This window comes from Bidens hawaiensis, unplaced genomic scaffold (assembly GCF_021521415.1).
Source record: "Bidens hawaiensis isolate Kalapana, Puna unplaced genomic scaffold, B.hawaiensis_p1.1 tig00057277_1, whole genome shotgun sequence".
In the NCBI taxonomy this organism is placed as follows: Eukaryota; Viridiplantae; Streptophyta; class Magnoliopsida; order Asterales; family Asteraceae; genus Bidens; species Bidens hawaiensis.
In genome coordinates, this window is record NW_027500347.1 from 76,319 (window position 1) to 90,072 (window position 13,754).

At 34.1% G+C, this 13,754-nt stretch overlaps 1 protein-coding gene across 1 annotated transcript; it reads left to right on the forward strand.

Annotated features, from left to right (window-relative positions):
* The first annotated feature begins 11,782 nt into the window (after positions 1–11,782).
* Positions 11,783–13,164, forward strand: LOC143601854 (protein PIN-LIKES 7-like). The gene is made up of 5 exons (XM_077079147.1): positions 11,783–11,913; positions 12,439–12,539; positions 12,632–12,684; positions 12,759–12,944; positions 13,020–13,164. The coding sequence occupies exons 1-5, from the start codon at positions 11,797–11,799 to the stop codon at positions 13,142–13,144; spliced, it is 582 nt and encodes a 193-aa protein (XP_076935262.1). The 5' UTR covers positions 11,783–11,796; the 3' UTR covers positions 13,145–13,164.
* The last annotated feature ends 590 nt before the right edge of the window (positions 13,165–13,754 follow it).

The window sequence follows — 13,754 nt, forward strand, 5'->3', positions numbered from 1 at the left end:
GCAAAAAAAGGTCATATATATATTTTTTGCAACTATTTTTATTTTTTATTTATTTTTTTTGCAATTTTTTAGTTTTTTTTGCAATTAAAATTTTTTTCCCTCAAATTTTACTTTTTAAAAAATATTTTGCAATGTCAAACTATTTAAAAATAAAAAAAACTTACAAAACCTGTTATCTAGGTAAAATATATAGGATTAGAACAAAAAAGAAAATTTAGTGATATGATTGGTAATTTTTTTTTATAAGTGGTCTGATTAAAACAATTTTATAACTTGGTTAGTATTATAAAGAGTAATCCTACTAATATATAATATTACTAGCTTTCAGCCCCTGTAACTTTTGTTTTAATCATTTACTCTTTTGGCTTTTGTAATGATTTGTTTTGCAATTCAACAGAGTTTTTTTATTTAATACGCATATATTAGTTTGTTACAGTCGTTATAATTTTTTTGAACGTTTGGATTTTTTCAATTGAGGTGAGTCATAATCGAATAATGAACACGTCTAATGGAATATAGTCCCAATTTCTTCCAGTTAACTTTTGATATCTTGAAATTTCATTTTGGTTTAAGAAACCTTTTTTTGAACTATAAAAAATTTTGTTTGGCGAGCGTATGTGTATATGTATAGACCTATTTTGATCCATTTATGTTTAGTTATGTTATCTTTGGATGAAATATTGAATGAATCATCTACTTGATATTTTATATTTGTACGTTTGCGTTCATTTAAGTGTGTTTATTTATATTCGTTTATGTTTGTTTATATATCTTCATTTAGGTTCGGTTATCTTTGTTCAATTATGTTTTTTTATGTTCATGAAGTGTTCATTTAACTTTAAAAGAACGAACATTTAACTCGAGTTTGTATCAGAGAGCATTAATAAAAAAAGTAAATAAGACATGCTTTTATAAACTCAAGATAACATAGTATATTAGTAATCTGTCACCAGCAGGCAGTAACAACTGTTCTAGGCCTAGAATCAAGCTTGGCGGGGTAATGGGTTGACCCAAATATGATTTCAATAAAAGAGGAGGTAAGGGGCGATATGTTCTGAACCGTTGATCAATTAATTGGTGTTCATTTGGCGTTCTGAAAAAATCCAACAAAGAAGGGGCGGTTGATGTAGGTGACGATGGTGGTGATGCATGAGAGATAAGGTTGATGATAGCAGGTAATAGCATCTTATCAATCAAAACTATGAAGTGGAAATATGCTTAGTAATGAGATTTAACTGGTTTTGTAAATGTTGCATATTCCACTCATGACTCATCAATCATGTTATATGTGATGCAAAAAACTCGAGTGTATTGGAACATCTCAACAAATAAAATAGACCATAATGGAAATTCTGATAAGAGAAAATATTACTAAATATACTTATAATCAACTGCTTTGTTAGAACATTCTAATCCACAAAACTATCAAACCACATTGGGAAGTATGTATTTACCAAGAGGATCATAATTAAACATAAACAATCAAAATATTCATAATTATACATCAAGATCAAACAATTTGCAGCTAAATCAGCAACCTAGTATGAAAACTGGATCTAAAGGTAGAATTCTAGTAAATCTAGTTTCAAAAGCAGAATACCAGTGTTTTAATCATATTCACGCATGAACTCAACTCTTTTGTTGTACCACAAAAACCAACCATTTTTTCTGTATTCCCATGTGCGTTCTTCCTGAAATCAAAACATATATCATAATTTATCAGAACTAATATTTATTTAATATAAGAAGATAGTGAACGCATGATAAAATATATGTGAACATACCATCTACTTGATAGAATCGGGCCACGAAATAGCATCAGACTGAAGTATTTTTGAAGGTCAAATTTCGGATTTTTTTAAAGCTGTAGATACAAACTGCATTGAATATGAATAAGGCTAGTGGGTCAAAATAGACAAAAGGGTAATTGGAGTTTGTTTAAAAATATCGAATATATAAATAGTAGAACGTTCAACCAGTGATTACGTGTCAAGTTGTAGGATTTGCTACAAGGGTAATATTGGAACGATCCAAAAGAATTAGATAGCAAATACCAAACGACATTAACGTGGTTCCAAAACGGGGATAAATTGTGACGAAAATTAGTCTCATTAACCATGAATACACATAATGGAGAATGTTTATGGGAACTAACTCATACTTAATTTGATGCCTACGTTAGCATAACTCTATAAAAATAAAAAGTAATAAAAATATGTGTATGACAGTCATGTCGATTAAACATAAAATAAAATGCATAAAAGAATCATCTGATATATTAATAAATATATCACCTAAAGATGCACAACTACAATAATAATCAAACCAAAGTCACAACAGAAAACCAGTACAAACATCACATATGTTCATTTGATTTTTTCTTTATATTTATTTAGCTTTCGTTATCACATATGTTCATTTGATAATATCCTTCGACACTTTTGGATCCCTAGCTTCTGAGGCGGTTCGCTTCTTGGAACGGGTGCAGAAGGTGGTCCACAGTGACTCGCAGAGCCCGAAGAACCAAGGATTTATATTTAATAGAATAGGCTTTGCGATTCAAAAGAGGATAGCGACGCAGCTTGTTGCTCGCTTACCCATTATCCAGATGTAATTCGGTTTGTGTTATATATAAAAGGATCAAGTAATTTAATGATTTTATTACTTAAAGAATGCGGGTTGTCTTTTCTGGATTATCAATTAACGCATTAATTAATTAATAATATATATGACACCAAGACTTACCTTCTTGTATTGCCTGACAGACCTCCAACACTAACTTTTATAGAATTAGCGCTCGTGAGATCTACCTTTAATAGACATAGCACGCAACGTCTCCTGTTTTTCAATAACTATAATTCCATAAATTAAGATTAAATAATATCGAGAATCTTACACATCTGAACAAGAAACTAAAGCTTACCCAATTTCTTGAACCGTAAGAGTATTGATCTTACGAGATGCATGATTTTGCAGAGCCTCCCTTTCTTTCTGCCTAAATGTTACACCACTTGTTACGATACAAATTGGTAATCGAGCGAGAGATAGAGAAGAAGAAGAAGAATAGAAGAGAGAATTATCTCAAAATCAATCGCTGAGCTCATTTCCGTAACCAGTTGGCTTATTAACAGTTAATACAATTGAGTAACTACACTTTCAACCCTCATACGATGCTATTATTACAATTGACCACCTATACTATTTACTACCTAACACTAAAGCATAAGGTGAAAAAACTGAAAAAAGATATATGACTATTAACACATAAGTAACAATAAAATCGAAGTTAAAACGGGTAAAATGTCTAACAATGTTGGTAATTTCTGTTTGTTAGATTTATGGAGTCTGCCCCATCAAAAATTTAAAATGTAACAAGTTATTATTTGATTTTCAAATTAGTTAAACCAATAAGCAGACTAAAACCCTCTAAAATCGAACTGTGTTACACCTAAGTTAACCTAATTAGAATATGATTCGAAACACTAGAACTGAGTTGTTTCCCATTAAGTGATCCACTTGTTTAGATAAGTATGATCATATTCAACAATTAAGTGATTAAAATAGTAAAAAGAAACTAAAATAGAGATTTATTCCATGTCCTCTTAACTGTCTGTGAAAGATCAATTAATAAAATAATTGAGACGCTGATACAATAAGGTTATTGTTACATCCAACTATTTCTAAATCACTAATTTACAATTAGGAATCAATCGACGTTGTGAGGTGGGCATCTAATTCTGATTCCTTTTCATCTGATCATTCTAATTTCTAAACGTACCTGTTTAGATCAGAGGAAGAAAACAACAAATAGTTATCGATTGGAACATACCTTCGATGATGTTGGTGAATGATTAATGGTGTGATTTAAAAGATCGAAGGGTTTGATGTTGGAATGAAACAGAGATGGGGTATTTGATTTATGGTTTCACATATAAAGTAAGGGCTATTTGAGATGTTATGACTCGTGATAGCTATTCGGCTCAAACCGGGCTAAATCAATGAGAACTCACTATTTACAAATGAAACAATCTGGTGGTTCCATAGGGGGTGGGGAGCGACCAAAGCACGACACATAAGATTTTAGAGGTTTCATTTATATATACTAGTTTTTGTCCCCCATATTACTGGGGTTGTTTTTACATTATTCGTTTTTAATATTTATATACTTTTTTGGGGTTTAAGTTTATTTATTGTACGGAAATTAATAATATACTTAGAGTTTGATGATAAAAGGGTTTCACAAATAACTAAGATGTTATAACCCGATTTAAAAGTTATCTGGGTTTGGTGAGACCCAAGACCCGCTTATTTTTTTACTATAAAATTGTTTATTAATTATAAATAATATCTTTTAAAAAAATCATATAATAATTTCTAGTATACCCCAGTTTTATAGGATTTTCACATCAATAATTTGGTGAGATTGATTTTTAATTTAATGAGATGTTATAACCCGTTTAAGGAATATCTGGGTTTGATGAAACCAATACCTGTGAATTCAGGTCAAATGCATGAGAAGCCACCATTTTAAAATCAAGCAAATCTGGTGGCTTCCAAAACAAGGGGGAGCGACCACATCGTGACACTTTGAAAATATATATTATATATTGTCGAGTGACCTTTGGAGTTTCAAAAGGAAAAATAAATAGTTATATTAAAATTTCACAGACAGATGAGTGACAGATTCTGAGTGAAATGGGATTTTGGGGCTGATGGAGGTGGCATCGATGCCGATATTGCAGGTGTTGATCGTCAGTGAATTCGAAGCCTTGATGGCTACTGATTATCTCAATCTTCTTTCCATCCACACCCACAACTCCCTCAATAAGCTAGGTAGCTCTAAATTCGGCTATCCACTATTAAAGATTCGTGATTTTTGCATTTGCACATTGAGTTTATGGTATTTACTCTTATTTTTTTGTTGAGACTCTCACCTTTGAAGACATTATCTCATGGTAGCTAGCTTTTTAAAATGTATACACATATTTATATTTATTTCTCTCATATATAAATCTAGTTATTATTATCTCATGGTAGGTGGTTTATGTCAATAAATATTGGAATTACTTTTCTATGTGGAGGAATATTGGGATGGGTAGCAATCAAACTTATCAAACCAAAGCCTCATTTACAAGGCCTCGTAATGAAGGAAGACATTGCCAGATACGTAAGTAAATGTCTCACTTGTCAACAAGTAAAGATTGAGCACCACAATGCTAGTGGTTTATTGCAGCCGTTGGAAATTCCCGTATGGAAGTGGGACGAGATTTCGATGGATTTTGTTACGGATTTGCCGAAGACCTTTAAGAAAAATGATACTATATGGGTAGTTGTTGACAGACTATCTAAATCAACACACTTCTTACCTATTCAAGAAAGATTTTCGATGAGTAAGTTATCTGAAGTATTCCTTCAAGAAATTATTCGACTTCATGGTACTCCGTCTTCGATCGTTTCAGATAGAGATCCACGACTCACTTCGCATTTTTGGAAAGGCTTCCAAGCAGCTTGGGGTACACATTTGAAGTTTAGTACCGCTTTCCATCCACAGACAGACGGTGAGTCCGAACGTACAATCCAGACTTTAGAAGATATGCTTCGTGCATGTGCACTTGAGTGGACATGTAACTGGGACGAATATTCATGCCTTGTTGAGTTTGCTTACAACAATAGTTGGCAAGAAAGTATTGGCATGGCTCCGTTCGAGCTCTTATACGGTCGAAAGTGTCGAGCCCCAATATGTTGAGAAGAAGTAGGAGAAAAGATCATTGAAGGACCCGAGTTAGTCCAAATTACAAACGAGAAAGTTGCTGTCTCTCGAGAGAAACTAAAAGAAGCTCAAATCCGACAAAAGAGTTATGCAAATCAGCACCGACGGATAGTCGAATTTCAAGTCGGAGATCATGTGTTTCTGAAAGTATCACCTTGTGGTGGTGTTCGTAGATTCGGTATAAAGGGTAAGCTTAGCCCTCGTTATATCGGTTCATTTGAGATTCTCGAGAGAATTGTAGAAGTTTCATATCGCTTAGCGTTACCGCCGTAGCTTTCACATGTTCATAATGTGTTTCATGGTCCTTGTTGAGAGGATATAATTACCATCCGCTTCACGTCATTAGTTATCCATTACATAAGATCTAGGAAGATCTTTCGTATGAGGAGGAGCCCGAAACAATTTTGGATCGACAAGAAAGAGTTATGCGTAAAAAGGTAATTCCTTTTGTTAAGGTTCTATGGAAGAACCATTCAGAGCGCGAAGCTACATGGGAAACAGAAGAGTCAGTTCGTTCCACATATCCGAATCTGTTCGAGTGATAAAACCTTTAGTCCAGGTAACTGTGAACCCTACCTCCGATCTTTGAGATTTTCTAAACTATGGGGATATTTTAAATTCCTTACATTACTTATGTGTTTATATATATAGTCTAACCTATCTCTAAACTATGGTATGCGCACTGATAGTTGCTTTGTTATTTGGTCCCTTCTCCATCAATTCCGTATGACATCAAGACACATTCTAGGAAAAACTATTAGGGCATGGTTGTAAGGTAATTGACCATTACGGATGTGTGGTAATTGTGAATTACAAGTACAAATATGCGCTAATGGGATTCCTAATGTGTAGATTGGTGTCCATCCGTATTCTGATATACAAATTTCTAGGACGAATTTTTTTTAAGGGGGTAATAGTTGAAATTATAATCGCTATAATAATAATAATGATGATAATCATAATAATAATAATAGAATTATGTAAATATAATAAAGAAATAACTAATCATAAAAGAATAGTTGGAGCCATGTATTTTCCCAATATGAACTCGACATACATGCATGCACATATGCTAACTTTGTTGATAGATGTAAGTAATAGAAAATCATATAAACAAAAGTGAAAAATAAAACTAGATAAATAAACAGAGAGTGAAAGATGTATTCATGTGGTGGAGGTTTGAAAGAGTATTGAATTATTTGACCAAATAGTTAATCATTACACCTTTCTTCTTCTTCTTGATTTCTCTTTGGTAACTTCAAATGTCAGAAAATTTTTCTTCCACACGTTAAAGAAATCAAATGGAACATGCAATCATTTGTGAAGACCATCCTTTAATCAATCATTCATGTCTCGTGAGATATTTTAAATCTCTCCACCTTGATTATAAAAACCGAGACATGCTTCGGCCAACCACAAAACCAACTCTCAACCTCCTTCTACTTCTTTCCTGGCATATTCTTACCATCTTCCACTAACCTCTTCTCGGAACCAAACCACCTTCATCCGTCTCCACCCCTACTTTTTTCCGCTACTACCGTGAAACTACTGCAACGTAACCACAAGTCGTCGTCTCCACACTCTTGAATCCTTATCCAACCCTTAGAACACGCGAGACAAGGCGCCGCCACCTGATTGCGTTTTCCGTTTACCACCACCAAAGATCGGAGAACCATCGATTGTTTGAAAACATCACCGCCGTGACCGTTCGCGTCTTTTCGGGAAGCATATTTGCCACTGTATCGCGAAATTCAACTAAGGTAACCCAAACCTAAGTCTATATAAGTTATCTGTCTAAGATCTTGAATGTGAATTATAACACAGCCATTTAGTTTTCAACTTGAGTTTATAAAGCTTATACTATGATGAGATTGTATGGAGAAGATGAACAAGTAGAATTATAGAATGAAATTTTTAACAATCTGCTTATCTAACATAAATTTGTTAAGCTCAACTGGTTAAGACTCCTTATTTTCAAATTTCAAATAGAAGGTCCAGGGTTCGAAACCCCCTTGCAGCATCTATTTTGTTTTTAATATTATCAGCTCATTTTAACTGAATAGCTAACTGTTTATAAAGCTATATCCATAAACTGGTTGTTAGTTTGTTGGTTAAGCCCTTGGATTGTAACAGAACAGATGCAGGTTCGAACCCCTTCGGCAGCAGTTTTTTTTTCCTGAATAGCTTAACAGCTCCTTTAACTGATTTGTTTAACTGTTTCTGAAAACATTAACAAGTATTGAATTACTTCAACTGGTTATGCTTTCTATCAAAAAAATAAAACGCTGGTCACGAGTTCAAACCCCTATCATGACAAACTATTTTTGATACCTTGTTTGATATTCATCCATATCATTTTTTTAACATTTAAACAATATTCGTTAAAATATATAAATAAGAGCTATCGACCTCGTTAATTAATACTTATTTTTCTTAATCAAAAGGACTCTATGTGTACATATATATATATATATATATATATATATATATATATATATATATATATATATATATAAAAGACAAAATTCGACTTTCACTTGTTGTAAACCGTACACGACCTTATGAACTACATGTATACGATGTAGGTTGATTGAAAGAGCGTCACTTATATAATTTATCTCCGTAAGACAATTAATCAGCAATCAAGGTATGGATCCTAACCCCCTCCCTATTGTTATATCATATGCGATTGTTATAAACCCCGTTGATATTATATACCTTTGGAACTCCTAACGTCGTTGACACCTCGATTCATTTGGCCATCCGTTCGATTCATGTTCAGATTATGATTTGTTATTTGACTTGTTAGAATGTGATAGATTTATTATTAATTTGTACTCGTTATCGCATGTTCCGTGATTTGCTAAGATATGAATTGTTATTGTATGACTTAGATTATTTGTACTCTGTTACCCTAAGCACTCGCTTCCCGTGGAGTGTCCCACGAGCATAACATTGTGGCATCAATGTTATGTGCTCCTTCCGTGACGGAGAGATCAGTTCACGGCGTCAATTAAGTACAGGTGTGGTACATAGCTATTAGGAGGCATATGGATATATCCTAGTTCAGTTTTTCAGGTTCAGTTTCAGGAAATGGTTATGAGTATGCCAACTTACGCCATTTCGGGTGATTGACATATAGGAGTGGCCCCCTATATGTCATCACGTATTATCAGACTCAGTTATGCTTATGGGTACATCCGTATTATATGTTTCAGTTCAGTTATTTCAGTTATAATTTTAATCAGTTATATGTTATCGTATATTGTGATTCAGTTGATTATTACTTTTTTTTGAGCCTCAATATTCCGTACTAGGCATTCGGCTCATTCCGTAAATCTTTTTACACTTCAGGTTCACTGGATACTTTGGGCAGGATCAAGAGAGAAGCTTAAACTTAGGAATAATATGAAGATGTGTGTTAAGCTTATGTTATTTGACTAATATGTATTTCAAACTTAGTATTTGAACTATCAGTAATATGTACTTTTGACTCTAATGAAGTAATGGAATTATGTCTTTTGTCTCTGTATACCTCCGTACATTGTGACACGTCAGCCTATCCGGGTTGGGGTGTTACAGCTATGGTATCAGAGCAAAGGCTCTTTCCTATATAACATTTAAGCGTTAGTAATTAAAACCTGTGAGGATTGGGTAGACATTTAGGTTTGATCTAAATAGGTTAGGAACCTCATTAGGTATCTTTATTTTCTCTCCTTCCGATTTATATTCTAACCATATTGACATCTTTTTAGATGCCGCCTCGTCGTCAAACCCGCAGGACCACTCGCGCGACTAATGATTCGGCTTCGAATGAAACTCCGGTTGATCAAAACATGGTTTCTGCTATTAATCAAGCTTTTGCTGGACTACTTCCGAACCTTGTTGCACAAACTGTGGAAGCAGTTATACATCAAACTCGTTCTGAAGGACGCGCTAATGTTACTCCTAATTCTGGAGCAGTGATTGATGAGAATGCCACTGCTGAAGGCATCCATGTGTGGCTCTAGAGATTCCAAAAACAAAAGCCCAGATCTTTTAGTCATGCTGCTACTCCTTTGGAAGCACGAAACTGGATAGCACACATTAAGAAGATCTTTGAAGTATTAGGAGTTGCGGATCAGTTTAAAGTCAGATTAGCCACCTACAACCTAGAAGATGATGCACAAACTTGGTGGGAAGGTCATAAGCAGGTCAAAGGAGGAGACTCTTATGCTTCTACTCTTTCATGGGCTGACTTTTGTACTCTCTTTTATGAGAAGTATTTCTCTACAGCTGACAGAGAAGCATACGTAAGGGAGTTTGCTACTATACGACAGAGGGATGATGAACCAGCCTCAGAATTTATGACTCGATTCTCAAGATTGGCTGGTATTATTGGGAGCGCAGCAGGCTCAGCACATGAGCAGGCAGAAAAATGTAAATGGGCAGTCTGTGATCGCAATCAAAGACCTTGCTGAGGTAGGTGATGCCTTTAAGACCTTTGAATTCGAGAGGAAAGAATTCCTGTCTCGGGCTGGAGAAAATAAGAAAAGAGACCGAGACGGGCTACCCAAGCATGCTATGGTCCAATCATCCTCTACCGCCACACAACATCAGGACCATAGGGTTCAAGCAAATCGAAACCTTGGCAATCAAGCACGTACATGGCAACCTTAAACCCAAAACCATAAACCCGATCAGAATCAGATTCAGCCTTATACAGGACCGATCAGAGCTCAACCACTGAATCAATATGGAAGCCCAAACCAAACCACAAGCTCTCCATGTAACTTTTTGCGGCATGAAACATGGGGCGTCTGACATAGAGCTATGGGAGGATGTTTCAGGTGTGGCCAGACGGGGCATATGATTAGAGATTGTCCGAAACTAGATACTAAGAAGATTACACGAGGAAAAGTTGCACCACCAAACACTGGGGGAAGAGTGTTCACACTTTATGCTACTGATGCTGCTAATGCTCAAGGTACTGTATCTGGAACCCTTCAGCTTGGTGAACGTAGTATCTATGTGTTATTTGATACAGGTGCAACACACTCTATAGTTTCTCTGTCATTTACTAAGTACCTTCCGATTAGACCAACCTTGGTAGATCCCACTCTAACTATTTCCACTCGGATAGAAAATTCGATCGTAATCACTCACGTTTATATAGACTGTCTGATCCGTATTGAATCCCTTGTGTGTAAATCTTTCATGAACCCTTTTGTTGGACGTTTGTTTATTTAATAAATGAATATACATGATCATCTTTTTTGTTTATTTAGTTAAAAGAATGGACATGAATACATGTTTCGTTCATTTATTTATGTTCGTGAACATACAATTATCTAAATTTCCTTATGTCCGTTTATCTACGTTCATTAATGTCAGTGAGCGTTTGTTTATTTCAGTTTGTTTATATTCGTTCATGTATGTTTGTTTAAGCTCATTTGTTTATGTTCGGTAATATATTCATTTGAAATCTTTTGGCCCATTACGACTTAGTTTAGTAATAATTCTTAGTCTCGACATGTTGATTTTCATATTACTTTTAATTAGTTTTAGCTAAGTTATGTTTGTTTCTATACGTTCGTAAAACGTTCGTCTATACTATCATCGAATGAACATAAACTAACACAAACATGTTCATTTTGTTAACGAACAGCTACAAACAAGAATTCCAATTTGTTTAATTGTTTGTGTTTGATCGTTTGTTCAGTCACAGTTAAAAGGTTGTACACAAACATGCGTCTTTTGTGTTCGTTTACAAGCTTAATTGATTATTATGAAATGATTTTGTGCTGTTGGGTAGTTTTTACTCGTGGACATGTACTTACCAAATGATCCAAGGCTCGGCTTTGAGGTACAACGCATCGAAAGAAATCGAGAAATTATCAAATGAAGCAAATAAAGACTTGGATGCAAATCAAAACACGTCTCTTTTAGTTAATGAATATTATGATCATATTGATACAATCATGCCTTTGAATTTTTCGTGTATGTTTTTGTTTCTAATTCGTTTTTGTGTTCATGATTTGTAGATTATGTATAAAGGGTTTGAAGAGAATGATGAGAAAAAAGACGAGTCGGTTTCAGACCGGTTAATAGAAATGTTAAAGAAAATTCTAGAGCAACTACTAGCTCCCCCGACTCTTGGCTCTGTAAGTATAACAATCAAAATAACTGATCCACAACTGACATAGCTGTACCCAACCCAAAGCAGGTTTGGTTTTATGTATTTTTAAAGACTGAGTTTATGGTTCAGTTTTGCTTTTGCATGTACCAGAAACCAAAAAAGCCGAAGCAAGCCATAAACCCAAAAACTGACTTTTGTTTCTGAATTTATGGAATTTATGTTATATAATTAGTAAATTTTAGGCTTAATTTCCAAAAAAGTGTAATAATTAATTAATCGTTAATTATCCAAAATATTTAGGCCCAATGTTGCAGCACCAATTTCATTATTTTGGGCCTTATTTTTTTGGCTCAATAGTTTCAAGCCCAATTGGCAAAATCGAAAAATCAAAACCGAACTGAATCCATTGTGACAACGGAATATCGAAAAATTGAAAGCAAACGCTTTTCAAAAACCTCAAACCAAATTTTTGGATTGAACTGAAAACCAACTCATATAAAACATATGATTTTGTACTCAGCAACAGAAAACTATGATAACCTTTGATTAGTTTGCAGGGATCGTGTTTGGGGCAATTCCGTTGGTAAAAAAACTTTTAATCGGTGAAAAAGCTCCTTTACGAGTGGTCCAAGACTCCATGACATTACTCGGGTAACCATAATTACAATTTTTGAAGCTTTAAAATCTCTACAAAATTAAATTTTTTAATCTTTTTATTAATATGTTTATTTATGTTGTCATAGGGATGGAACCATACCTTGTCTCACTCTTATACTAGGAGGCAACCTCACACATGGTAAAAATGAGGTTAATATTATAATGTTCAAAAACGAGTTCGATTCTAAGTTTGTAAATGTTAAATTTTTATAGGTTTAAGAAAGGCAAGTGTGAGGCCGACAATCATCATCACGGTTATCATCGTGCGTTACCTGATTCTTCCCGTGATTGGGATTGGTGTGATTAACGTGGCAGGAACGATGGGGTTGCTTCCACCGAATCCGCTCTTTAGATTTGTGTTGTTGATTATGTTTGCTCTACCACCTGGTGTGAATATAAGTAAGGACCTTGACTTTGGAAGTCAAACAAGGACTGTTAAAACTCAAACAAAATTAATCTCAATGGAATATGCAGGTACAATGGCACAGTTGTTTAGTGTTGGGCAAGAGGAGTGTGCAATGCTTATGATGTGGACTTATTTGGCTGCTGCTTTTGCTGTTACGGCTTGGTCAACTGTTTATATGTGGATTTTGTCATGAAAATTGTTATAAATATATGTTACCACAAGATATTTCCATTAGTTATAGATATTATTTGGTGATTATCTCTTTTGTTTATCGTTAATTTGCATTCCAAATATAGTGCCAAAGTTGTTATGGCATCTATTCTATATATTGTCATGTAATCCATTCTTTTGAATCAAGATATTATCATTAACTTTCATTGTAATAATCAACAATTTAAATGTGTATTTTTCTCAATTTTTATATATTTAAACTATTAAAACGTTAAAAAAATGAGCAAATAAATAAATAATCAAACAAACAAAAAAAAAAGAAAAATGAAAAAGAAACAAACGAAAACAAAAGTTGCAGTTTTAAGTACATTATATAATAATAATAATAATAATAATAATAATAATAATAAGTATGGAGAAAAGACTATGTTTATGAAATAGGGTCCTGCTAATAAGACACCCGGCTTCAATATTTAGACACCCTTCATACTACGACTCATATAGATATCCGTACACTGACAACCACCAGCTTTTTGAAAAAAGGTGTTTGACCAAATTCTTATACGAGTCGTATGGCTTATACGAGACGATGCTGGTATCCATAATAGCCTATACTAGTATAGCCTATACGA

Bases quoted from the DNA above. Each gene is read 5' to 3' on its own strand.
- LOC143601854 (XM_077079147.1), top strand. From the start codon at position 11,797: ATGTATAAAGGGTTTGAAGAGAATGATGAGAAAAAAGACGAGTCGGTT. The intron at 11,914-12,438 runs GTAAGTATAACA...ACCTTTGATTAG, and splicing joins CTCCCCCGACTCTTGGCTCT to TTTGCAGGGATCGTGTTTGG. The intron at 12,540-12,631 runs GTAACCATAATT...ATGTTGTCATAG, and splicing joins GACTCCATGACATTACTCGG to GGATGGAACCATACCTTGTC.